Source organism: Lynx canadensis, chromosome B3 (assembly GCF_007474595.2).
Source record: "Lynx canadensis isolate LIC74 chromosome B3, mLynCan4.pri.v2, whole genome shotgun sequence".
NCBI classification, from domain to species: Eukaryota; Metazoa; Chordata; class Mammalia; order Carnivora; family Felidae; genus Lynx; species Lynx canadensis.
In genome coordinates this window covers 38,466,502-38,493,231 of record NC_044308.2, presented here as the reverse complement: position 1 = coordinate 38,493,231, position 26,730 = coordinate 38,466,502, and the positions used below count along the sequence as shown (strand labels likewise).

General features: G+C 43.2%; 4 protein-coding genes, 4 non-coding genes and 1 pseudogene across 9 annotated transcripts in view; 2 read left to right on the top strand and 7 right to left on the bottom strand.

Annotated features, from left to right (window-relative positions):
• MAP2K1 (mitogen-activated protein kinase kinase 1) overlaps nucleotides 1-1,975 on the top strand; it is a 79,847-nt gene extending 77,872 nt beyond the window's left edge. Inside the window, exons 10-11 of the mRNA XM_030317871.1 lie at nucleotides 242-287; nucleotides 937-1,975. Coding sequence (XP_030173731.1) covers nucleotides 242-287; nucleotides 937-1,050 — 160 coding nt within the window. The 3' untranslated portion in view covers nucleotides 1,051-1,975. The remainder of the gene's footprint in view (nucleotides 1-241; nucleotides 288-936) is intronic.
• On the bottom strand, nucleotides 274-6,592 carry SNAPC5 (small nuclear RNA activating complex polypeptide 5). 2 transcript variants are annotated; one of them, XM_030317872.1, is made up of 4 exons: nucleotides 6,477-6,592; nucleotides 5,188-5,277; nucleotides 4,055-4,183; nucleotides 274-1,153 (listed from the first exon to the last, which is right to left on the bottom strand). In XM_030317872.1, exons 1-3 carry the CDS (start codon nucleotides 6,564-6,566, stop codon nucleotides 4,073-4,075), a joined length of 291 nt encoding a protein of 96 aa, XP_030173732.1. In that variant the 5' UTR covers nucleotides 6,567-6,592; the 3' UTR covers nucleotides 274-1,153; nucleotides 4,055-4,072. The 2 variants fall into 2 exon arrangements, with proteins under 2 accessions (XP_030173732.1, XP_030173733.1); XM_030317873.1 differs by having other exon boundaries at nucleotides 4,055-4,180.
• A 1,841-nt stretch (nucleotides 6,593-8,433) lies between these two features.
• On the bottom strand, nucleotides 8,434-13,152 carry RPL4 (ribosomal protein L4). The gene is made up of 10 exons (XM_030317870.1): nucleotides 13,079-13,152; nucleotides 11,570-11,741; nucleotides 11,277-11,383; nucleotides 10,819-10,957; nucleotides 10,250-10,374; nucleotides 9,829-9,958; nucleotides 9,398-9,554; nucleotides 9,062-9,145; nucleotides 8,833-8,953; nucleotides 8,434-8,750 (listed from the first exon to the last, which is right to left on the bottom strand). Exons 1-10 carry the CDS (start codon nucleotides 13,079-13,081, stop codon nucleotides 8,523-8,525), a joined length of 1,266 nt encoding a protein of 421 aa, XP_030173730.1. The 5' UTR covers nucleotides 13,082-13,152; the 3' UTR covers nucleotides 8,434-8,522.
• Nucleotides 9,701-9,770, bottom strand: LOC115517391. Its single transcript, XR_003969842.1, has one exon. It is a non-coding gene; the product is annotated as a small nucleolar RNA SNORD18 (small nucleolar RNA).
• LOC115517389 lies at nucleotides 10,475-10,546 on the bottom strand. The gene has a single exon (XR_003969840.1). It is a non-coding gene; the product is annotated as a small nucleolar RNA SNORD18 (small nucleolar RNA).
• Nucleotides 11,021-11,119, bottom strand: LOC115517435. Its single transcript, XR_003969885.1, has one exon. It is a non-coding gene; the product is annotated as a small nucleolar RNA SNORD16 (small nucleolar RNA).
• LOC115517392 lies at nucleotides 11,457-11,527 on the bottom strand. Its single transcript, XR_003969843.1, has one exon. It is a non-coding gene; the product is annotated as a small nucleolar RNA SNORD18 (small nucleolar RNA).
• Nucleotides 13,153-13,419: 267 nt separating the features above from the next.
• The window catches only part of ZWILCH (zwilch kinetochore protein), a 37,287-nt gene continuing 23,976 nt past the window's right edge, over nucleotides 13,420-26,730 (top strand). Inside the window, exons 1-4 of the mRNA XM_030317868.1 lie at nucleotides 13,420-13,685; nucleotides 16,447-16,498; nucleotides 20,066-20,161; nucleotides 24,090-24,208. Of these exons, the coding sequence (XP_030173728.1) occupies nucleotides 13,630-13,685; nucleotides 16,447-16,498; nucleotides 20,066-20,161; nucleotides 24,090-24,208 (323 nt within the window). The 5' untranslated portion in view covers nucleotides 13,420-13,629. The remainder of the gene's footprint in view (nucleotides 13,686-16,446; nucleotides 16,499-20,065; nucleotides 20,162-24,089; nucleotides 24,209-26,730) is intronic.
• On the bottom strand, nucleotides 17,240-17,726 carry LOC115515771 (annotated as a pseudogene).

Below are 26,730 nucleotides of genomic sequence, written 5' to 3'. Positions count from 1 at the left end.
TTCAGTAACTGGGCTGACCACAGCACTGGGTAAAAGCTGCCCCTCACCTGCCCTACAGGGATGGGCACATTGCCTTCTGATGTCAGGTTAATTCAGCACTTACGAACCTGTAGGCATGCTGCAGTGCTAGGAACAGGAAGGTGAATACAGGGTGTGGGGAGGATAGGCATGTAAACGTGAAATAACTTGAGTTGGAGCCAGTGCCAGGAAATCTCTCTGACATTATCTTTCTTTCTTTAAGCCTCATAAAAAACCCAGCAGAGAGAGCAGATCTGAAACAACTCATGGTAAGTCTGTTTATTTCCAATTTGTACACGACCCGCTTACTCATTTGTTCTCGGTTGGTCATCCATCCAGTCCTCCTACAGCCCATTCCCCGCTGCCTTGACCAGTATGGTCCCATTGACCCTGGGGCTGCAGGATCCCAAACAAAAGGCTCCCGTGTCCACCCGTGAGCATAAAGGACGAGCCGAGGGAAGGAGCGGGCCAGCCCACTCCTTCGTGGGGACAGGGCCTTTTCCACCATTGACGGGCTCACCTTGTGTTCAGTATCCTCCGCAGCCCCTCTCGGAAGAGTGGGGCAGTAATACTGGAGAACATCTGAGCTTGCAGAGCCCGTGCAGTATCACACACACTCCGAAGTCCACCCGTTCATTATTTTGCTCCTTCAAGCCACCCTGTGGGGCGCGGAGGGCAGAGCTGCTACTACCAGTTCGCAGTGGAAGAGCGCAGGCCCAGGGAAGTGAGCAGCTGAGGCCTCCCAGCAGATCAAACAGGCAGAGTGGGCTCTGGGGGCAGGGTGGCAGCCGGCCCCCTTCCTGGCCCCCTACTGCCGCCCAATGGCAGGCAGGCTCCGGGATTGCAAGACTGGTCCCAAGTCTAGACTCGGGACTCTTGAACTTTCCTTTAACTTACTCTCTGTTTCCTCGCACACAGGTTCATGCCTTTATCAAGAGATCTGATGGTGAGGAAGTGGATTTTGCAGGTTGGCTCTGCTCCACCATCGGCCTTAACCAGCCCAGTACACCGACCCACGCGGCCGGCGTCTAAGTATCTGGGAAGCAGCAAAGAGCGAGTCCCCTGCCCAGTGGTGTGCCATTGTCGCTTTCAGGCCTCTTTGCCATGCCTGTCTCCGTTCAGACGTGCATTTCGCCTACGACAAAGGATGAAGAACACAGCATGTGCCAAAATTCTATTTGTGTCTTTTTTAATATTACTGTCATTTATTCTGTTATTTCCCTAAGTGGATTGGCTTTGTGCTTGGGGCTATTTTTGTGTATGTTGATCCAAACATGCGCAACGTTCAGTTACAGTGAAACCTTGGTGACTGTGGGTAGTCATTCTTACTGAAAATTGCACTGCTCTTCCCCCACCGTGACTGGCTAGCTGCCTGTAGTTTTGGGATTCTTTTGACACTTGGTGGTACTGCATTCTTGCCGGGCGCACCTTCCTTCTGTTGGGGTAGGAGCCTTGTAAGATCCTTCACAGGCACTGCATGTGAAGCATGCTTTGCTGCTATGAAAAAGAACATCAGAAAGTATAGATCTTGTTATTTTATTATATTTTTGCTTTTGGTGTAGAATGAAGCAATTTCTGTCAAAATCTAGCCAGAGCCCTTCACTGCCACGATAGCTGGGCTTCACCAGTCTGTCTACTGTGATGATTTGTAGACTTCTGGTTGTATTTCTATATTTATTTTAAAATATATTATGTGGGATATTTAGTGGTATGTGTCTCTTTAAGTTTGAATTAGTGTTTCTAAAATGATGGTTACTTTGAATGTTACAAATGGATCAAGGCATTAAAATGTATGAGATTTATCTTTCCCCAAATCCAAGTACCGATGCTATTGTAAACAGTGTGTATAGTGCCTAAGAATTGTATGAAAATCCTTTTAACCATTTCAACTCAGATGTTTAACAAATCTAATCTCTTATTCTAATAAATATACTATCAAGTTAAAAGGATGAAAAAACAGGTCTACTTTTGTGGTAGGATTCGAGAAATCAAATGGTGTCGTCAAGCCTTCCTGTGAGGGCAAAGGGTAAAGACAAGGAGGAGGCTGCAAGGCAGAAATGCCACACTGGGGCGAGTCCAGTGCTCTGGACCAGTGGGCCTTCCTGTAATTCCAAGTTGGACTTTGTCCAAGTCTTCTCAGCCATCAAACACTTAGGTGTGAGCCTTCCAACTACCCTTCCCGTGCACCTGGGAACAACAGATCCCCTCTCTTCCTGCCGTTTCTACCCAGGGAAAAGCAGGCAGGGTGGGGTCAGGGGGTAACCGGCCCTGCTCACGGGAGCACCCTGCTCTTGGCCGTGCCCAGCTGGTGTGGGAGCCTCTACCCAGGACACCCAGCCCCGTGCTGTTTGGCTCCACTGAGCCATGGTTTCCCCTCTTCATTCCACTTTCCTGGAGGGGAATGGGCCTGCGCTGCCTTCGTCCCGCCTGTGAGGTAGCAGTGAAGTCACAGAAAACAAACTGACCACCGATGCCTTTTTTTGACCAGTGACTTTCAGAACTTCAGGTTCGTGTGGTGACGCCTGGTCAGCACCTCTTCCCCCATTTTCTTCCAGAGGGCAGGTTACAGAAAACCAATAAATACGTATTTAAAAACACAAGGCCTATTTTGTTTTCAAACTAAGAACAATGTGATTCAATCTCCTGAGTAGGTAGTTCCACTCTAGATGGACAGGAGCTTAAAATACAGCCAGGGTTTAGAAAACTGCTTCATGTTACGTATACCGCCTAGGCCGGTCCAGCATTTTTTCTCGCTGTAAGGCTAACATCTGTTCTGAGTGTCCTAAATTCTCTATTCTATACAAAAGTGTTACATTTTGGGAGTCCAAGGGTTTTTCCCTAGTAGTTTTTACCAGGAACGATCTTGTTTTCAAGAATAATGTTCCCTGCATCGGTCTTGCTGTTTTGAGTTCCCCATGTCCAATTCCTTCCTTAGACTCCCTCTTGCTGAGACACCAACAGTAGCTAGAGTTTTACATGATGCCTCACGAGCACCCCATAACCACATGCCAGAGTGCTGGAGCAGGTGCGCACCCTGTCATTTTACACGCGGGAAACTGAGAGCTGCAAAGAGTTCAATAAGGCAAGTGCCCAGTTAGTGGTAGAGCTAGAATTCAGAGCCGACTTTTCTAGCTCTCGAAAACCCACACTCATAAATTAGATTCCCCAAACGTAAAGTTTGGTTGCTTTTGTTGCAAAACAATTTTCACACTGTGTTTTCCAAGAAATACGCTCATTTAAACTTTTGGCTATTTCCTGTAAGAGTAGCTGAAAATCACTGGAATGAAATGTTGACTAATACATACACCCATCCATGTTCTCTGCTGGAGAAGTTACAGCAGAAGTTCTGCTTGATGAGGTTCTGTATGTTTTGTTTGGCTTTTCTATTGCTTGGGCAGGGTAAGTTACTTTAATAAAATTCAGCAGTACTTAACTGTATTTCACTGAAAAAGGAGCAGTATACAAATTTTAGCAACTGTTATTTTGTAATAGTCATTATTACAAAAGCCTAATCTCCCAAGCATGTTGTCGGCAGCGTGCTGTGATGTCACCCGAGAGGTGGCAGCAGCCTGTGTTCCCAAGTGGCTCTCTGTACTCCTCACTTGTCATCTTTCTCTCCTAGACTGTGGCCTTGCTGCTCACAATGGTTCAATGGCATGCAGATGGCCTTTAATTAGCTTTCTTAAAAGAGGCATTGTTGACTGGAAAGGCTGGCTTGTATTTAAACTCTGCCCTTTTGGCAAATGCCAGACTTTCTCAATAGCACTGGAGAGGAAACTTTCTGTTTTGAGCATAATTACGGAATCTGACCAGAATACAGACGCAGCACCGCCCACATTGCTCAAGGCTAAGATACCACATCTGTGCTTTTCCAGGTCACTGAAACGTCAGTTATGGATGGAACCATGTTTAGAACTACACATCATCCTAAAGTTCTTGCTTCCTTTTAAAGCGGGCCAGAGGGCCCACTTTGAAAGAATATTTTTTTGAGGAGACAAAGTTCCTGAGATGTAGGAACTTAATTCATAGGACAAACCTTGGCTCTTTCCCGCCTTCAAGAATCTGATTCCTCCTCCTCCTCCTCCTCTGGCACATGGCTCCTTGTGCTCAACTCCAGTGCAGTTTGGTTGATTGATGCTTCATTGTCTACGTGTACCAACATCTGCTTTAGGCAAGGACATTATGGATTAGTAGGAAAGACATGGTCACCAAACCGGCAAATTCTGAAATGTGTTTTAAAATCAAATCTCGGGGCGCCTGGGTGGCTCAGTCTGTTAAGTGTCCGACTTCGGTACAGGTCATGGTCTCGCGGTTCGTGAGGTCGAGCCCTGTGCTGGTCTCTGCTGACAGCTCAGAGCCTGGAGCCTGCTTTGGATGCTGTGTCTCCCTCTCTCTCTGCCCCTCCCCCACTTGTGGTCTTTCTCTAATGTTTAATTTAAACATGAAATTTTTTTTTAAATTGCAACTGCACATTCATCCCCAATATTTAATCACCAGGAGGTAAGGCCACTTCCTATCCCGATCCTCCTACCCTCTATTGCCACAATGGGAGGGAGTAAACACCCTAGTATTTGATAGAATGTTACCTGATTTACAAACATGGTTCATGCCTAAGAATTATGCTGGCCTACATGTGCTGCTCTCATATGGTTTTACATGGCTTAACACGCATCTGGGAGAAAAAAATGCTCAGATATGGTGTATTTAGAAAGAAGAACATTGCACCGTTTTACCTAAGGGCATTGGTAAGAGAAGGATACGATGAGGACTGGAACCCACTTTTTAGCACTATGTTTTGTAGTCAAAGCCACACTCTTGTTCTCGCATCCCAGGCTTACTTATAAAGCAGCGGGAGTTTTGACATATGCCTGCAAAGATCTCCAATTCTCCCTCGGTTCACTGGAGCAACTAGAGGGGACGGATAACTAGGATGCTGCAGGCAATATAACAACACATGATTAATAAAGAGTACCTAGCTGCTAGAGAGGCAGGCTGTTCCTTGCCTAAAAGAGTCCTATGTAGTAGCCAGCGTATTAAATCAGAATAACTTAATTCCCCGAGTTCTTTGGGCTTGATCATGTAATTTACAAAAACTTTTGGCCTCCAAGCAGCCTGAGAGCAGGATGGACTTTGCATTCTTTCCCCAGGCCCACACCTGATTAAACTTACATCATGTGGCTGTTCAGATGCAGGCTGAGAAGGGAGCACTTCATCCCCTCTTCTAGAACTAATCATTGATTGGAGGGCTAGTTCTTCAACCTAGAAAAGAGGAGTCGAGGACACTTTGCTTACTATTTCACCGGGCTACTGACCTGGGTAAAATTTACGGATCATGCTGTCAAAGGCTCAAAGGCTGGCGTACTGAGAAGTGAAAACAGTGCAGCTCTGTGCAGCTCTAGAGCAAAAGATGGGGCCCTTAAGATTTCCCCATATTTTAGGAAAGGAGCCCAAAACCCTCCAGCCCCTTTCCCCCTGGGGTGTACAGGTGTTTTCAGTTGAGCCAAGACTTTCATTCCCCTAGGTACAGCAGATCTGGGTAGAAAACACAAGTATGCTACTTAAAAAAAAAGCCAGATGTCTTCTGATTCCACAGGGGGCCCATTCGCTAGCCTGTAGCTTTCCACCCAGGATTGCGAAAGGGAAGGCAGGAAGAATGGAAAGTGGAAGTGTTTCCTGGAGCATAAAGGAACCTAGGCTTAGAGGTCATCATCCTCATACACAACACCCACCTACTGGATACTTGTATAGGTACTAGTGATAGGAGAACATAAATGAGCACTGGCCAGCAACCGTCCCGAGGAAAAGCGTATTATTTTAATGTCACAGTTGTACAATGCTTTTCAGTTCACAAAAGGCTTTCATAACCCGCATCTCGTCTGGACGTAAAGATCCTGAAGAAGGGTGCAAAGCAGCGCTTATCAGGATCATCTCACTGGGGCTAACGAGGATGGATTGGTGGGAAATGTGGGAAAGGGCCCTGGTGCGCCTAAATCTCGTCCAGGCTGTGGAGTCACTAAGAGCTGCCGGAAGAAAAGCTACTGGGAACTCTGGCATAAGTCTCTTCTCTCCGGGCCTCGCTCGCTTTCTTTGCACAACGGATCCACCCATCTCTTCTAGCTTAACGATACCAGAGCTGTTTCAAGCGTCAACAGAAACTAGCACACGCTGTAGGGGGTCGGGGGGAAGGGGTCCGGGGGCAGGGAGAACCTAGGCGAGCCTTAGGGAGGTCTCATTTCCTCAGCGCGTGGTGTGCGGTCCACCCGCGTTTACGGGTGCGGCGGTGGTCTTGCAGCACGTACAGATCGCCGGGCCTCGGCGTAGACCCGCAGGACCTAGATTCTAAGAGGAGTGGGCCTGCAACCTCAGTCCCGCCCCCTAGGTACTTGTCAACCAAAGTGGGCGCCGCCTACGCCTGGGGTTCGCGGGGCGGCCCGGCTCGAGGGGCGTCCCGGGGTCACCTTGAGCCGGTTCAGCTGGTCGTGCAGGGCCGCCTTCAACCGGAGCAGCGTCTCCTCCTCCTTGCGCAGCTCCTGGAGCCGGCTCAGCATGGCGCCTCCTCCCGCCGGCCGACAGGCCCGGCGCCCGGTAATGACGTCTGGCGCCCTCGTTCCCGGAAACCAAACAGCAGGCTGGGCGGGGCTGGCAGCACGCGGGCAGCGACGCTTCCGGCCCGTCTCTGAACTCTCGCTGGCTCCTCGGCGGGAGCGTGCTTTTCCTAGGAGAGACCCCTTTTTTCTTTCCTTTTATTATATATATATTAATATTTATTTATTCTGAGATAGTGAGAGAGAGCAAGCAAGGTAGAGGCAGAGAGAGAAAAGAACCCCAGGCAGGCTCCGTGTGGAGCTGGAACCCACAAACCGTGAGTTGACGACCTGAGTTGAAACCAAGAGACGCTCAACCGACTTGAGCCACCCAGGCGTCCCCCTGCATCGCACTTTCAATGTGCTGCAGCAAGTGGCTATTTTAGCGCCACAAGACCTGCAGACGCATTTGAGGGCAGAGACCAAAACCACAGTATCTAGCACACGGGTGCACAAGCTCTGTTATTTTTGCAGGCAAGGATTCCTCATGTCAAAGTGGTTCCTAGGAGGGTGTGCAAATTGGAACAGGAAGATAAAGCAGGGCTATCATTCTATTGGGACGTGGTGCCTTTGTATGCTAAGGGCTAGATTGCCCTGAATCTGCCAAGTGGAAGATCCATCACCTTGATGTGGATTTTTAAGTAGGTTGCCAATGGAAACAAACCTGTTGCAAAACAAGATCCCGACAGGAGACAAAAATAGGACAATTTAACTCTTAAGGTGGGAAGTCATGCTGGGACAGAACAGGGTAAGGAAAACAAACCAACGTTCTTTGGCGCAGATTTCTCTGCGTTTTTTTTTTTTTTTTTAGAGCAGAGCATGTGAGCAGGAAAGGGGCAGAGTTAAACGCTAAGCAGGGTGCAAGCTCAGCGTGGAACACAACACAGGGCTTCATTCCGCGACCCTGGGATCATGACCGCAGCTTGAAACAAGCCAGATGCTCTGGGTTTTAAGGATGGGACTTTGACTCTGGCCATGAACTCATGCTTCAGGAGTTGGGAGCGCCATACAAGGTTCTGCATTGACCGTGCAGAACCTGCGTGGGTTTTTTTTTTTTACTTATTTTTGATAGAGACAGAGCACAAGTGCGGAGGGGCACAGAGACAGAGACACAGACTATGAAGCACGCTCCAGGCTCCGAGCTGTCAGCACAGAGCCCGACATAGGGCACGAACCCACAAACCGCAAAACCATAACCTAGAGTGCAAGTCAGACGCTTAACCAACTGAGCCACTCAGGCGCCCCTCTGTTAAAGTCAGTTTCAACTAAGCCACCCAGGTGCTCCTCTGTGCTATACTTGAATGTATTCATCCCTTAGTAAAACTGCAAGTATCAAGTAGTTCTGAAAAACGCTTTGGACACCTTCATAACGTAGGTCAATTTATTGAGGGTAGCGTCTCTTGCAATAACTATACTCTATCGCAGCAGGTTCTAACAGGAACCTCTGGAGGAACCATCAATTTCTTAATGCAGTACCCCTAAATGTATATATCCTGCCCTCTTGTGGTACTGTAAAAGCCAAACCTTTATGGAATTTACCTATTTTTGGAAGTGTAGTGTTTTTTTTTTTTTGAGGAAGGGTTGCTAAATCCTAATAGCTCCATATCTGAGACCAGTCTTTTAGCCATCTGCTTGTTATCTACAAACTGGATTTTCACGTGGATTTATGCAGCGTTCTTGTTTCCATTCACCTGCATGGATTTACAATGCAAAGTCCAGTTTTATACCAGACCAAAAAAAAAAAAAGAAAAAAAAAAAATGGAAGCAAAAGACAGGAATTATGGGCAACAAAATAAAATTCTAACCAAGATTCACAAACACATCCAACAAGTCAGGTTTCTTACGGTCTTTGATTAGGCCTTTATTCATAATTAGCTGTCCAAAATGATTTAACTTTTATGGAATAAACAAATCTAAGTTTTATGCAGGTTTCTTTTCTTCCGTGGTGGGTTTCTTCTCTGCAGGCTTCTTCTCAGCTACTGGTTTCTTGGTCGTTGCAGGCTTTTTTCCTGCCAAGGGTTTTTTCTGCTTCTTAACACCAACAGCCTTCTTTCCTTTCTTCCCGACCACAGGCTTCTTGCCTGGAACGCCCTTCTCCTCGGATTTGGCTTCTAAGGCTGCTGCGGCCTTATCCATGCGGAGTTTGTGCTGCAACAAATTAAGAAGAAAACCTAAGAATCAAACCTTTCTAAAAACTTAACATACCAGCAAAAACCAAATTATCACTTACATTCTTGGCCTGGCGAAGAATGGTGTTCCGGCGCATTGTCTTTGCATATGGGTTCAGCTTCAACATGATTCTCAGGTTTTTCAGTGGATTCTTCTTGAGGACTCTGCGATGAATCTTCTTGCTGTAGAAAAGTAGACATTACAATATTAACAACTTCGTTCACATTATTCATGTTTCTCAAATAACGAATGGTAAGAGATTGGAATGAGATTAAGTATCACAAGTTTACCGTGGTGCTCGGAGGGCTCTCTGGATCTCAGGGCTCTTCAAGATTCTGCTAAGGTCTGTATTAAGCATCTTATGCATGGGAAGGCTGAGAAAAAAAAATGCTGACAATAAGATGCTCAATTCCCAATTTTCACTAACAATCGAAGCTCTCCTGAGTTAATTTCAACTACACTATCAACTTCTCAGAGTATCTCACCATTTTGGCATATCCTATCTGTACATGAGGGCACATGGCAAAACCACATTCGTTATTCACAAAACATGCAAACCAATAGCAAATGTAAGTATCTGCAGCATAAACACCCGTGTTTGATACATGAAGGCCAACAATACTCACTTGTAGTTACTCTTGAGGGAGGCAGCCTTACGCCAAGTGCCATACAGATCATCCAACTTGCGGAAAGCACTTTCAGTCCAGATGCAGAAACGTCCCACATGCCCACCAGGAGCAAGTTTCAAAATGTTCAGTTTGCTTACATTAAGCAAAGTAATTCCTTTTAAAGGAAAAAGAAAATTAGGGAGCCTGTATCTCAACACAAAAACACAAATCTTCTGTACTACTTTCGTGCTATGTAAGGTACCTGAGAGCTATGTTACTAATCAGGCAGTTCCAACCTTCACTGGTATACTCATTCAGCTGAGAATCAGAAGTTCCACCAAATCATGTGTTTCAGAAACACGGACCATACAGTGGAATCTCATCATAGTAAAAACTGAGTAAACTTGCATAGTATGGACAAGCAAAACATGCGTAAGCAGTACAATTACCGGGGATGTTTCTGAAGGCCTTGATGATACCATTGTCCTCATTATAGATGATGCAGGGTCCCCTGCGCTGGATACGACGACGGTTTCTCATTTTGCCCTTGCCAGCTCTCATTCGTTGAGAGGCATAGACCTAAAAAGCGAGAACATTTATCACTCTCATTAAAACATGACCTTAGTAATTCATCTTCGAACGTGATTTCAAGTAATTAGTCTCCACTGTAAAGAAAGGAGCCACGATGAATTGTCCAACATTCACATGCAACCGTAAATGCCAGGCAAGATTCAAACCTAAGTTTTATAAGGTTTTAGAGTCCTCGTACTCATAGCCCCTCAAGTTACACTATCCTCCAGTCATCTTTTGAAATTTAAATTCTGATTAAGTTAAGGACCACCAAACGGGAAATCTGTTCATTAAACCTACCTTTTTGATATCATTCCAGGCTTTAAGTTTCTTAAGAAGCAAAACAGCCTCCTTGGTCTTCTTGTAGCCTTCAACTTTATCTTCAACAACCAAAGGAAGTTCCGGAACTTCCTCAATACGATGACCTGACAGAGCCAATTAACAAAAACCTAGTTACCCCGAACCTTTTGAAAAATTGAGAAACATTTCATATAATCCACAAAAGCAAAATGGAATACAATGTGTCAAGTCAGAATTTCCACAAATATCATGTGTTTCAGAAACACGGACCAATTAAGTGGAATCTCATCATTTTGACAGTTGCAGAGTAGGAACGTGATGAACTGAGTGGAAAAGTTTGCCAATATATGAAACCCCTGTATTTCTATTAGTTTCCCAGTTACACAGTCTTCACTGATGACTTACTATCGGCCTAAGTGGTCAGAACTATTATTTAGAAGAGGGAAATCTAGTCAGGCATTCTGGGATGAACAGAATTGACACAGATCATTAACATGATTGAAATGGTTGGGGGGGTGGGTGGTGGGGAGGGTACTTTGTACCAGTCCTGTAAAACAAAATCTACAAACCTTTAGACATGACCAGTGCTGGTAAGGCTGAGGCAGCCAGGGCAGAGCAGATGGCATATCGCTTCTGTGTTGTGTTCACTCTGCGGTGCCAACGGCGCCAAGTTTTGGTTGGTGCGAACATGCGGCCCCCACGACACATCTATTTTCCCAGTTAAGAATCTCATTTCTCAAAATTTTGGCAATTAAAAAAAAAAAGATGTCTTGCTCAGTAAGAATTTTCGTCACCCTTCTGAACCAGCTTACTGACAGCAGGCAACTGTCGCCGAGAACAGAGTAAGACGCAAATTACGACATCATTGCAAGCAAAATTTCCTAATGCCAAGCCCCTGTCTGCCTAGAGCAGTATTTCACCTGGACACTATTAGTATGTTTGAAATATTTTCAACTATGTACAAGCCAGGTTTAATTCAATAAATTCCCGAAGAGCTGACCCATCTACATAGTGGAACAAAGGATACATTTCCAAAAGCACCCTGGCCAGAACGGTGAGTTCCACCACCTCGAACTCTGGGAATCCGAGCCACGGCTCTGCCAGTACCCCAAGACTCAGCACTGGTTTGATGACCTGAAATTAGGAAGAAATACAAGTTTTAGCTACCCAATCATACTAATATAGGACTATTATGCATGGTAGCAACAGCATCAGAACATCCAGGAAAATCATGTGCTTCAGAAACACGGACCAATGGAGTGTTATTTCATCAGTGCTGTTAAGCAGGTCTTAAAACATCAATCCTCGAAAAATCCATACCTGCTAATTCACTGACAGCATATGGCTGTCTATTGTTTTTGCGCAAGTTGGTGTGAACAAAGTTCACGATATCCGGTCGAATGGGAGCCTTGAATACAGCAGGCAGAGTAACATTTTTGCCAGATGACTCCCCCTTTTCGGAGTACACGGATATCAATGGACGAGCACACGCCTGGGAAAAAGGAAAAGATACTCACTGACAAAGCCAAAGGCACTATGGTCACGCATCAACAATACCATTAAAACCTCAACTACAGGAGACTGGAATTTGGGGAGGTAGACAACAGGGCTGAAACAGAGGCTATTACCAACACATTACGTTTATTAACTTCAAACATTCTTACACTGTAACATTTAGAATCTCAAGTTCAAGCACAAAATTGATCATTAAGCTTTCAAACCAGGACTTACACGGCAAAAACGATTCAAGGCATACTGTGAGATTCGAAAATGCTATTTAATACTACCATCTAGATAAACTCTTCAACCCCAAATGTCAGCATATCTTGTCTCCTACAGTTCTCCTTCAAATTTCTGCCTTGGCCCCCTTCATCTCAACATGTATCACACAACTTACCAGTACAAATACTGGCCATGTTTCTTTTTGCTCAACCTTCTCCAAAGGCTTACACCTGAAATCAAAAACTAAATTTCTGAGGATAGCCTACAGAATCTGTTGGATTTCCATCTCCCACACTTTTCCAGATGCTACTGTCTGTACCTACACCCAGGGCATACCCCTTCTCCCCCAGAGGTAAGTCGTCATCTTAAAAAACAATCTGCATGCTTCCTCACCCTGCTTCAGACCACCTTCTCTGAAATTTCTCTTATTACTTTAAAGCCCAACTACTGCCTCGTCTTCCATTCCCCATGTCCACAACACTACCATCGAACATTCTAGTGCTATTTTGTCCAAATTATCATCCAAGCATCACAAGTATAGGGTCTTTTTTTTTTCCACTTAACTATACCTGGCTAAAAAATTCATAGGTTTAGAGAACACCAATTAGAGCAACTTTTAAGTTAAGGAGATGACGAAGTTTTTGTAGAGGCACGTGTTAAGATGAACACATAGGAGTATTCAGAAAAATGTGGATATGCGGCTCTTTAATAAAATCTGCCTCGGCAAAAATGAAAATGTTCCTTCCTGAACAACACCTGAAAATACAAAGCCCAAAACTGATTATGGCCCCGATTCAGTCTTAGGCCCCAAGAGCTTCCCTATTTTCGGTAAAACTCACGCCTTCTACGATGCAAGGAAACTAGAATCCCAAAGATTCCTCCGCACCTGAGAGCGACCGTGTCGCCCATTCCTGGGACGCCCACGTTGCCTCTAAAATGGCTGCCGTAAATTAGCCGCACTACCCAGCTCCAACCCACAAACAGGTGATGCCTCCATCCCCTTTATCCTCGCTTTCTCCCCTACAGTTCTTGGGTCCTAACCCCCTAATACATTTCTGCCGGGACCCGAACGCAAGAAAAAGTTCGCCAGAATGGACCTCCACTCACCATCGCGGGGAGAGGAGAGGGCCACGCTCCTCTCAACCCGGCGGCTCCTATAGGAAAAGGAAGTGCCTATCACTTCCGCTCTATTTGTAGCCTTCAACTCGTCCGCCAACCTTCCCCGCCTCAGAACCATCCAGAGACATAAAATATCTCTCTACCACTCTATAAAAATAACAAATAGCGTATTATTTTTTCACATGCATCAAATTATGGTATCTACCCACTTTCAAAGCCAACAATATCGCTTAGAAATAAGGGACTCCTTTCCGCGGAATAATCCATAAAGAGGCGTGGCAACTCTCGCGAGACGAAGTGTCTTTTCCCTCTCAGCCGCTGCAACTTATTTTAACTTTTTCTTACGGGAATGGAAAATTGTTGGCAGAGGAAAAACTGCGGTGTGCTCTAAAACAAAAGATTAACTTGGTGGACAAACGGGGCCTGTCGGGAGTGGGTGGGGTGTAAAAGTAGTCCCGGCGATGGGGTCATGACCCAGGACGTCAGCGTCCGGCGCGCAGTTCAGTTTGGCGGTTTCGGATCTGCAGTCGAATTGGGGCATGATGTGGTCCCGAATGAACCGAGCCGCTGAGGAGTTTTACTCTCGTCTCCTGCGGTGAGTTGTAGCCTTTGCTGTTGCCTTGGGTGCGAGGACAGCACTTGTCCCTGGGTGTCGTTTTCGACTCCGCCCCAATCCTCTTGCCCCTGCTTTAGGGATAAACGCTCTGTCGCTTGTCAGTGGCGCCTACGTTACAGACTAAGGCAGCTTTCCTGGGTCTTGGAGTTGGGGAATGGCCGGTTGGTTATCTGTTCGAGTGTGGGGTTGACCCTGTGGGGGCTTGCTTGTAGTCTCGTATAGGCGAAAACAAGTGTACGTTATCAACGGAGGTGGAAGGTGACAAGTTTTTCAAGAGGCCCGTTATTCGTTCTAATAATGCACAGAGCTTAGGATATGTTAGAGGCACTTCTCAGAATACGGAAAACTAGATGTTGCATCTTTCATCGGTTTAAGCCTTTCTGTGTGAAATGTATTTGTTTCGGTTTCGTTACATGAGCTACAGTTATAATAACGTAATAGTGTGTTTTTGTTACATACCGTTATTTCACTGTGCTCTGAGACTTTATTATAGTGAATTGCTAGTACAAAAGGAGAGTCCATCTAGTTCTGCATCCACTTTAAAGTCGAATCCGTAGTTCTCAAACTTGAACTTGCTTCAGAATCACCTGGAGATTTGTCAAAACACAGATGGCTGGGCCCCACCTCCAGGGTTTCTGATTTAGTAAATCTGGGTGGCGCCAAAGAATTTTCCTTTCTATCAAATCCCGGGTGAAACATGCTGCTGGCCTGACACCACAACTTTTGAGAACCACTGATGTAATCTAACCTCCTATTTTCTAAATGCCATACTTTTTCATTCTGTAAAAAAAATTTGGCTTTTTAAAAAAAAAGTTTATTTATGTATTATTATTTTGAGAGCGAGTGAAGGGCAAGAGAGGAGGACGAGAGAATCTCAAGCAGACTCTGCACCATCAGCACAGAGCCTGATGCTGGGCTGTATCTCACAAACCTTGAGATACGAACTTGACTTGACATGACTTGAGCTGAAACCAAGAGTTGGACACTCAACCAACTGAGCCACCCAGGCGCTCCTCATTATTTATCTTTATTGCTTTTCTTTTTCTTGCAAAAGTAGTAATGCTTGCCAATTTTTTGAACATTATAGAAAGAGCTCTAGGCTTTTTTTTTTTTTTAACTAATAATGTCTTGAATGGCTTCCAGTATGACACCCTATAGATCTAGCTCATTGTTTTTAACTGCTGTATAATATTTCATTCTGTGCCTGTGTAATGCTTATTTAACCAGTCCCCCATTGATACTGTTTTATTTAGACCCTTTGTAGTTCTCAATTATTTCATGGATGTTATTCTTTTTTTCTACTTGTAAGCACAATGCCTCTGTATCCAGTTGCCTACTGGAAATTTCCATGAGAACCTCAAACTCCATATTTGCAAAACTGAATTCATCTTTTCCCCACAACCTGACTTTTTTGCTCCTGAATTCTTGAATTAATTAATTCTTGAATTAAGCCTATGAATTAAGAGCTCCTCAGAGCCAAGATCGTCACTTCTCTTTTCCACCACCCTCCACCCCCATCCTGTCTAGTCAGTCACTTGGAGCACTTTGCCCTCTATCTCTATTGCTTCTGTTCAGGCCATCGTCACTTCTTATTCGCAGCTGTTTTCCTGGCCTCCTTTATACCCTCCATCTCATGGTCAGAAAGGTGTTTCCCATTTAAAATCTTGTAGTGAGTTCCTCTTGGCTTTCAGGATAAAGTTCTAGTGTTAGCAAAATGTCTTCCATTGTGCTACCACAGCACCCTGCATTCACCTCTGTCGGAGCACCCAGCACCCTGTGTTGTAACTGTTGGTTTACTCTTTAGACTTCAGTCAAGAGTATGAACCAGGGACTGTGTTTTTGTTTTATATCCTGGACATCTAAGAAGAGTTCTTGCCTATGATATACATGATTGTTGAATAATCAAATAACATCTCTCAGTGATACATAAAAGACAAAATATCTTTAAGAATAAATCAAAATCTCGTCCAAAATGGCAAAAGCCAATCATTCACAGGGCTAGTTCTCCTGTTTTTATTTCAGTAAGAGTAGATCTAATAATAAATGGTATCCTGAAACAATTCCGATGGGTTCTTGTAGGACTTCAAAGATTTATTCTCTTTCGGAGTATAGATCAGACTGATACACGTTTTGGTATATTTAATGGTTTATAGTTAACATGCTTTGGGATGACTATTTTAAAACTTTCTTGAACGAAACCATAATTATTAAATGATATCTGAGAGTTTTGTGTTTACATTTTTATAGGGAATTGTTTAATATGAAATTTACTAAGTTTTTAGTGACAGCTCATAAAGAGAGGGAGAATAGATGTTTCTGTTTTAGCCATAGAAATCTAGGGCTGGGAACCTTAAGTAACTTTTCTGTGGTTACCCACTGATTCAGTGGCAGATCAGAATCCAGTGATTTTTTTTACTTCTTAAGTCAGGCTGTAAATTACAATTTTAATAGTAACTGAATATGTGTTCAGAAGATAGGAGAGTAGAGCTGGTAACCTGATCCTGCTGCCTCTGAGAAGGAGTTGTGAATAGTAGTCTATTACTCTCTACCACATTTCCTTTTTCTATTCCTAACTTATGCTCTTTTCTGCTTTTTTTTCCGTCTTCCCAATCATACATTAAGGCTGGTTTGTGTTTACTTTCCTCACTGGTGTCATGCAGAGATAAAGTGATGACAGACTTCTGAATTTAAATGTCAGAATACTGTAGCTCTATTTTTCACATGTGGTTCTGCATTTCAGGGAGTTTGATGAAGAAAAGAAAGGAATCCATAAAGACCCATTTATCTATGAGGTATGAACAATTTATTTGGTCTTTAAACACAACTCATTAATCCTAACATTCTGTTTTCAAAAGTTGGGTTCATTGAAGGGAGTTTAGAGTAAATTCCACCCTCTTAGCGTACAGTTCTATGAGTTTTTACAAATGCATTCAGTCATATGGCCACCGACATAATATCTAGAATATTTCTGTCACCTCCAAAATCTCATGTCCCTTGTTGTCAGCCCTTTGTCTCTGGCCTTTTCCAGAGTGTCATATAAATAAGATCATACGGGGCGCCTGGGTGGCTTGGTCGGTTAAGCGTCCGACTTCGGCTCAGGTCATGATCTCACGGTCCATGGGTTTGAGCCCCACGTCGGGCTCTGTGCTGACAGCTCAGAGCCTGGAATCTGTTTCAGGTTCTGTGTCTCCCTCTCTCTCTGCCCCTCCCCTGTTCATGCTATGTCTGTCTCTGTCTCAAAAATAAATAAAGGTTAAAAAAAAAAATTAAAAAAAAAATAAGATCATACACTATGTAGTCTTTTTTTTTTTTTTTTTTTTTTTAGCGTTGTTTAGTTTTTATTTCATGATCATAAACTTTACTCTGCAATCCAGCTAGACTTGGAGGGGAGTAAGGAAAACATGGAGCCCGTAGAACTGCAAGGAGAGCACAAAGATTATAGGAGATTTCGAGCAGATGGAGGTGAGGGGGGTCCTCTCCCAAGCTACAAAAACAATGGTCTGGTAGTTAACATAAAACACAAGTGAGATTTATTAGATTCGTCCACGGTCAGCAATGGTGGTCTTCTTGCTGGTCTTGCCATTCCTGGACCCAAAGCGCTCTGTGGCTTCCACAATACTCATTCCCTCCTTCACTTTGCCAAAGATCATGTGCTTGCCATCCAACCACTCCATCTTGGCAGCGCAGATGAAAAGTTGGAAACCATTTGTGTTGGGTCCAACATTTGCCATGGACAAGATGCCAGAACCTATGAGTTTCAGGATGAAATTCTCATCAATTTCTCCCCATAGATGGACTTGCCACTAGTGCCGTCATGGCATGTGAAGTCACCACCCTGGCACGTAAATCCTGGAATAATTCTGTGAAAGCAGGAACCTTTATAACCAAATCCTTTCTCCCCAGTGCTCAGAGCATGAAAGTTTTCTGCCATTTTTGAAACTTTGCAAACAGCTGGAAGGAGATGCGGTCCAAGGACTTGTTGTCCATGGTGATGTCGAAGAACACGGTGGAGTTGACCATGGCTGGGCAGTGTGGTCAGCCCCGGGGTGGCAGCCTCTGTGAGGCCTATACACTGTGTGTCTTTTGGGTCTGGTTTCTGTCAGTGAGCGTATGCATTTGAGATTCATCTTTGTTTTGTGTATCAGTAGTTCATTCCTTTTTATTGTTAAATACCACCTCACTGAGTGTGTGACAGTTACCCACTTACCAGTTGGTAGACACTTGGATTGTTTTTGATAGTTTTTGATAGTTATAAATAAAGCTGCTATAAATATTCATGGATTTATTAAGCATCTAATATATGCCAAGTGTTGCATAGGTGAAGTCCCCATAAAGTTTGATCCATAAAATAATTAGCGAACTAAAATTAATTGTATGCTAAAAGACAAATAAGCTGGAGATAGTCCTATAAGATAAAGGTTAATTACTCATATATATGAAATACATAAAAAACTCATAAAAATCAACAAGAAAAATGACAATCATGACAGAAGAATAGGCAAAGAACAAAAATAAGTAATTCCAGAAAGAAAAATACAAATAGCGTTGTTTCTTACTGTTTGAATTTTCATTAACCAAACCCAGGAACTAAGTATATCCGGGTAAATGTATTAATCCCACCTTATCTGAGTTCTTGCTTGATGTGTGTGGTAGTTTCCTAGGGCTGCTGTAACCACAAATTGGTTTGCTTAAAACAGAAATTTATTCTATTGCAGTTCTGGAGACTACGACTCTGAAGTGGAGGTGTCAGAAGGGCCATGCTACTGAAGGCTCCAGGAAAGGATCCTTTCTTGGCTCCTTCTGGTTTCTGGTGGTTTCCAACAGTCCTTGGAGTTTCTTGGCTTCTAGACACATTACTCTGATTTCTGCCTCTGTTAATACATAGTATTCCTGTGTGTGTCTATGTGTCTAAATCTTTCACACCTTACAAGTACATCAGTCATTGGATTTAGGGCCCCCCCTAATCCAAATTAATCCTCACCTTGATTACATTTGCAGAAACTTTTTTTTAAATGTTTATTTATTTTTGAGACACACAGACACACACATGCGTGCGGCGTGAGTTGGGGAGGGACAGAAGAGAGGGAGACACAGAATCCAAAGCAGGCTGCAGGCTCTGAGCTGTCAGCACAGAGCTCTACATGGGGCTGGAACCCATGAATTGCGAGATCATGACCTGAGCCAAAGTTGCATGCGTAACCAACTGAGCCACCCAGGTGCCTCATTAAAGACCCTCTTTCTAAAGGTCACATTCAGAGGAACCAAGGGTTAGGACCTCCCCATGTCATTTGGGGTATATTCAATCCACAATGGGACTTGAAACTCAAGAACCTAGTAGATTAGAATAAACACATCATCCTTTGCTCTTTGAACTTTGTATCTAAATGCTTCAGTATCCAAACTGAGAAATTAAACAGATTCAAATAATGAGACATATTTGTCAATAATAAGCATATGAAATTTTTGCTGTGAGATGATAAAAGTGAACAGTGAAAATACTCGGTTGTGGTAAGCGATTAGAATGCGAGTATGTGGGCATGGCATGTTTGCAAGGCAATTTGAAAATATCGGTGTGATTCTGGATACTTAAGAGAGGAATTCAAGGATGTTGATTATTAGCTGTTTATTATAGCACAGAACTTAAAACTATCCAAATGTTGAAGAAAATGGAATTCGTTATATGATGGTAGAGCCAAAGAACGTTTAATGGCACGACAAGCTTATGATTTAGTCTGTTGTATTTTTTTAAGCAAAAGCCTATGTAGATATCTAAATGCTGAATACATTTCTACTTAAGTAGATTAATTTATGTGTCTGCAAAAAGTTCTGGCAAGATATAGGCCAACCAGGCTACTTACAGTGATGATCATTCTAGCTAGTAGAATTAGTATGTGAGTTTTAAAAAACGTTAGCTGTTTTCAGATTTTTCTGCAATAAACATGTTTGCAGTAGGAATGGAAAAATAAGTTCCTATAATTGATAAAGTTCTAAACTCCATAGTACAATCAGAAGAGAAGAGCATATTTAGTAAAGTGCTAATTATATGGGACATGATTGTAAATATAGTATGAGTGGAGGGAAAGAATGTCCATGTGATCCTAATCAAAGGAAGGCTCGACAAGGCAGGGTGCACTTTAGGTGGCCTTCAAGCATTTGTAGACGTGAACATAAGAGCTAGATTTATCTAACATGAAAAAACAACCTGGCAAAGAATAAATGAAATCTTATCTTTAGAACATTATGTTTTGTTCAAATTTTCTTTTTTAGTCATTTGTCTACAACTGGTCTTTATGTGTTTAAATTATTTGCACTAATATATGTGTGTATATATAACATTGCCTGACAACTTTTTTTAACAGACTGATGTTCAAGGGCAGTTGATCGGCAAAGGCCAACCAAACCCTTTGAAAAATATTCTAAATGAAAATGATGTGATATTCATTGTAGAGAAATTGGTAAGTAGTGTTTGGGCTTTGTGCTTGTTTAATTCTTTTTTTTAATCTTATTTTTAATAAATTTATTTAATTTAATTTTTTATTTATTTTTTTTAACGTTTATTTATTTTTGGGACAGAGAGAGACAGCATGAATGGGGGAGGGGCAGAGAGAGAGGAAGACACAGAATCGGAAGCAGGCTCCAGGCTCTGAGCCATCAGCACAGAGCCTGACACAGGGCTCGAACTCACGGACCGCGAGATCGTGACCTGAGCTGAAGTCGGACGCCTAACCGACTGAGCCACCCAGGCGCCCCAAATTAATTTTATTTTTAATAAGATTAAAAATTCGAGTGGGGCTCAAACTTACAACCCTGAGATCAAGACTCTCATGCTCCATCAACTGAGCCAGCCAGGAGCCCCTGTGCTTGTTGATAACTAACAGCCAAATTCAGTTTATTGGGAATAATCTCAGATGTGCCCATTTTTTTATCAGCATATTAGTGAAAGCAGATTCTAATTCTTTTAGAAATAGAATTTCTAAATTTCTGCTTTAGAAATACAATGAGAATTGCATAGGTCATTTAAAAATTTTGTAGTAGCCTGATTTTTAAACAGTGAATAGGGCCACCTAAGGGGCTCAGTTGCTTAAGTGTCTGACTTTGGCTCACGTCATGATCCCACAGTTTGTGGTTGGAGCTCTGCATCTGTCTGCTGCTACCACAGAGACGACCTCCAGAGCCTCTGTCCCCCTCCTCGCTCTGCTCCTTCCCTGCTGGTTTCTATCTCAAAATAAACTAAAAAAAAGTGAAATTATCATATATAGTAAAATTGACCTTTTTTCTTTTTTGTCCACTTCTGTAAGTTTTAGCACATGTACAGATAGGTTCTGGTAATCACCACCACAATCAGGGCACACACAAATAGTTCCATCACCCTAACAACTCTTGTGCTAACCCTTTAAAATCCTACTTTTTTCTAACCTCTACCCCCTGGCAACTGCTGATCTCTTTTCCCTTGGTATAGTTTTGTCTTCTGTCATGAATGGAATCATACAGTTTTGTAACCTTTTGAGTTTGGCTTCTTTCACTCTGTATGCCTTTGAGATTAAGTTGTAAGTATATATCAGTGGCTCATTTCTTGTAATTGCTGAGTATATTCCGTGGCTGTACCCCTGTTTATTTACCGAGTCACCCTTTGAAAGACGTTTGGGCCGTTTTCAGTCCTCAGTGATCATGGATAGAGCTGCTATAATCATTTTTGTACAGCTTTTTGTGTGAGCGTAAGTATTTTCTTTTTTTTTTTTTTAATTTTTTTTTTTTTCAACGTTTATTTATTTTTGGGACAGAGAGAGACAGAGCATGAACGGGGAGGGGCAGAGAGAGAGGGAGACACAGAATCGGAAACAGGCTCCAGGCTCTGGAGCCGTCAGCCCAGAGCCTGACGCGGGGCTCGAACTCACGGATCCGCGAGATTCGTGACCTGGCTGAAGTCGGACGCTTAACCGACTGCGCCACCCAGGCGCCCCAGCATAAGTATTTTCTTGATACTAAATACTGAGGTGTGGAATTGTCTGAAATTAAGTTTAATAATGCTTTTTATTTACTCCTGTATATTTAATAATATTTCAATGCCTAGTTAAGATAAAAATCTTTGAGATATTTTGAGTTGTTTTTTTTTTAATGTTTATTTTTGAGAGAGTCGGAGCATGAGCAGGGGAGGAGCAAAGAGAGAGAGAGAGAGAGAGAGAGAGAGACAGAGCACAAGCAGGGGAGGGGTAGAGAGGGATGGAGACACAGAATCTGAAGCAGGCTTCATGCTCAGAGCTGTCAGCACAGAGCCCGACTTGGGGCTCGAACCCATGAACTGTGAGATTATGACCTGAGCTGAAGTCGGATGATTAACCGACTGAGCCACCCAGGCTTCCTGAGTTGTTTGTTTGTTTGTTTGTTTGTTTGTTTGTTTTTTCCATACTGCATCTTCAAAACCTGGTGTGTATTTTACACTTATATCTTCATTTGGTCTGGCCGTGTTGCCATTACTCAATAGCCACATGTGGCTAGTGGCTGTTGTACCAAACAGCACAGTGTATGTAGGTATTACGAAGTTCTACTTTAATTTTTGTTTATTAAACGTAACAGAGAAAACTTCTTGTCTTTTGCATCACTTTATAATTCCAACCTTAAACCTTTGTGTTTTAGTTACGGTAATTATTTTGGCAGAGCAGTTATAGTAATTTTTATTAAGTGGTGATAATGTTGTCATGCTACACAGTTGCTTTGGGGCCAGAACCCATTCTTTGACTACATGGTTTTCTGAAGTGGGTTGGAACAGACTAATGGGGGAAGGTGGAAGTACTTTTTTTTTTTTTTTTAAGTTTAGTTTTTGAGAAAGAGTGTGCACAAGCGGGGCAGGGGCAGAGAGAGAGGGAGAGAGGGAATCCCAAGCAGGCTCCACATTGTCAGTGCAGAGCCTGACGTGGGGCTCAAACCCACAAACCTTGAGACCATGACTTGAGCAGAAACTACGACTTAACTGACTGAGCCACCCAGCTGCCCCAAAAAGTGGAGGTACTTTTAGAAGGAACACCTCTGCTCTAGGACCCTCATGTTGTCTGGATGGGCATTATGGCAAATGAACAGGGAGCTTTTTATTTTAATGCATACAAAAACTCCTTTTGAAGAGGGGGGTAACTTATTTGTCTGTTATATTAATAAAATGGTGTCATTACTGCTTATCTATGGTAGACAGATGTTTGGAAAATAATTATAGGTGAATTAAATGGTTGAGTTTAGACTTTTGCTCTGGGGAGAAGGGAAAATGTATATAGAGCAAAAGTGGAATAAACAAAGATGGTCAGATGAAGGTGAGTTACCTAGGAAAAGATAAGGATGAGCCAAGGGGGATGTGGAGATCTGGGTTAGGAGACTAGTGGGGATGCAGCTTGCAGTTGGGAGAAGGTTCCAGGAATTCATTGGGACCCTGGCATTTTTGGATGAGGAACAATTAAGACTATTGTCTCTGCAAAGATCGGTAGTGCTTAAGGTACACATTTTAAGTAAATGGGTATTAGAAAAAAAAATAACATTTTGGGTACCACCAGTTCTAGGAACTATTTGGAGAGCTGGGCCTGGAAGGGAAAGAGGTCTGCAGTCTGGCAAAAGAAGTTCAAAGTCGAGGAAATATTCAGATCTGATACCTGTTAAGTGGGCAGAGGATTTACTGTCCAAAGAGCTTCAGGGATAAGAACCTGAGTTTTGAAGTCAGACTGCCTAGATTCAAAGGTTGCCTTTGCCACTCACTGGCTGTTATTTTAGGTGAGTTATTTAGCCATTTGCTACCTCAGTTTTCCCATCTAAAAACAGGGTTGTTAATAGTATCTATTTCAGGGTTTTTATGAAAAGTAAAAGAAAACTGAGAATAGTAGTTGGTATATTGTAATGCTCAGGAAATGTTAACTCTTGTGCTTATTGTTTTTATTGGCAAGGCTGAGCTGTTTACTTAAATGTGTAGATATTAGAAACATAGATTTATTTCAGAACCTGTAACACAAATGAGAGCTGCTAATCCTAAGAGGAGCAGATTTGAGGAGTAAGGGCTGTGGACCTTTGAGTTTGGGGAGTGCGAAATTGAGAGTCTCCCATGGGTTTCCCCATGGGGTGCTTTGTCTTTCATTCAGCTTTTTATATGTGTCCGAGTACTTCCTTTTCTAATGGCATCAGATGCTTCTGCTGTCAGTAGCAACTTCATTATCTTTTTATAGGGCAGTGGAAATGCTTGTAATGGCAAAATTTATTGGTACCAGACTGCTTTGTAGCTATGCTTCTTGGCATAACCCAATCATTTGTGCTTAAGGTTTAGAAACCAGTACATTGTGTTCTAGCATAGTAAAGAACTGACTGGTGAGTGTTCTTTTACCTGGCTAAATAATTAAAAAAATATTTCTAAAGCCTTTAGAGAAGGAAGAAACAAGTCATGTTGAAGAACTACAGTCTGAAGAAACTGCTATTTCTGATTTCTCTACTGGGGAGAATGTTGGACCACTTGCTTTACCAGTTGGGAGAGCAAGGTAAGTTTTTCTTAGTGTCAGGGTGGGAGGAGGGCTGGAGGCTGGGATTTAAAGTGTTCTTACAAACATTGTGGAAAAAAAAGTCTGGATCTAATCCAGATCCCTCCTTCTCCCTCTCCCTCTCCCTCTCCCTCTCCTTCTCCCCCACCCTCTCCTTCTAGATGTGTATACCCAGCTCTGCATGAATAGCTTTAGTTGAATATCCCATAGGTATCCCAAGCGTGACCAAGAAGACTGTGTTGTCATCCACTTCTCCACTCCCATATACTGTTTATTGTTGTTGCTTCTCAATTTCTTTGTATTTGGTACCCCTACAGTCTTTTTTCCTTGCTGCTGCCAGAGTGATTTTTTTTAGAATTCTTTTTGATGTTTATTTTTTTGAGAGAGGCAGAGTGTGAGCGGGGCGGCAGGGGGCAGAGAGAGAGAGAGGGAGACACAGAATTTGAAACAGGCTCCAGGCTCTGAGCTGTCAGGCATGGGGCTTGAACCCACGGACCGTGAGATCATGACCTGAGCCGAAGCTGGATGCTTAATCGACTGAGCCACTCAGGTGCCCCCAGAGTGATCTCTATAAATCCCTGAAGGCCTGATCATGTTGTTTCCTAGCTTAAAAATCCTTCAGTGGTTCTCCTTGCCTCATGATAAGATCCAGATTTCTTATGAATAGAAGCCTTCATTGTAGAGTCCGGTGGCCCTCTTCCCGGCTGCCATACTCAGTGGGCATTTGGAAATATGCAGGGGCACTTTTTGGTTGTTACAGTGACTAAGGCAAGCAGTTGGCCTGGGCAATGTTCAGTAAACATCCTGCAGTGCATGGGGTTCTCCTGCACAAGGAGGAATCCTCCCACCCAGATGCCAGTAGTACCCCTGTTAGAACCCCTGCTGCCCCTGTCTGCCTTGCCAGCCTCACTTTCTGCCTTCCCACTGTGCAGTTCTCCCTGGCTGGCCTCTCTCACCTCCAGAACCAAAGTGTTTGCCAGGAAGGAGTTCTGGAGGATAGAGTCATATAAATAATAACATTAGACAGGACTGTAACAATATTCACAAAGTGATTCTTTTTCAGGGTGGTTTTTTGTTTTGCTATGTTGAAGCTTTTAACATTTTTATGTGGTTAAATCGATCAATCCTTTATGGCTTCTGGATTTTAAGTCCTATTTGGCCTTTTTTCTCTTCTCCCCCCACAACTTAAACATGATTTGTATTGTTTTTCTCTGTCCGGTGTTTCTTTGGATTTATCCATATGCTTATCATTGCTTTGCTTTGCATTACAGACCTTCCTTTTGGAATTACTGTATTTGCTTTTTGAAGTACAGTCCCTTAGAAATTCTGTTGTTGAACATCTGTTGGTAATAAATTAAGTTTTCATCTCTTTGAAAATTTTAAGCCATGTTTTTTGGTACCTTTTAATTTTGATAGACTTTCAAATTTAGAGAAATGTTGAAAGAGTAGCGCAGGAACTTCTCTATACCCTTAACTCCGATTCACCAGTTAGTTACACTTTGCTGCATCCGCTTGGTCTTTCTCTCTCTTATTCCACCTCCTATTCTTCCCCCACTCTGCCACCTTTATAAGGGACACTCATATCACCCACACACATTTTTAAAAACATTTATTTTTGGGGCGCCTGGGTGGCGCAGTCGGTTAAGCGTCCGACTTCAGCCAGGTCACGATCTCACGGTCCGTGAGTTCGAGCCCCGCGTCGGGCTCTGGGCTGATGGCTCAGAGCCTGGAGCCTGTTTCCGATTCTGTGTCTCCCTCTCTCTCTGCCCCTCCCCCGTTCACGCTCTGTCTCTCTCTGTCCCAAAAATAAATAAACGTGGAAAAAAAAAAAATTTATAAAAAATAAAAAAAAAAAAAACATTTATTTTGAGAGAGAGAGCGTGTGCCTGTATCAGCGGGGAGGGGCAGAGGGGGAGAGAGAATCCCGCACTGTCAGCGCAGAGCCCCACTTGGACTCGATCTCACGAAACTGTGAGCTCATGACCTGAGCCAGAATCAAAAGTCAGACGCTTAACTGACTGAGCCACCCAGGCACCCCTATCTGTAGTGAAGTATTTAGAGGTAAAGGAACACTGTCTCCAACATACTGTCGATATTTCATAAAAAATGTGTGTGGGGGCACCTGGGTGGCTCAGTCAGTTAAGTGTCTGTCTCTTGATTTTGGCTCAGATCGTGATCTCATGAGTTGGTGAGATTGAGTCCCGAGTCAGGTTCTATGGGATTCTCCCTCCCTCTCTCTGCCCCTCCCCTGCTTGTGCATGTGTTTCTTCTTTCTCTTTCTCTCTCTCTCAAAATAGACATTTAAATAAATAAATACTTCACTAGGTATTTGCTAAGAGCAATTATATTCTCTTATGTAACCACAGAACAATGATCAAAATCTGGAAGTTTAACACTGTTATGGTGCTGTTACCTAATTCACAGTCTATTCAATTTTCCTTAAGTGTTCAGTGACCAGTGACCTCAAGCATCTTTTCATGTGCTGATTGACTCCTTTTTTGCCCCAGCTTTATTGAGGTGTA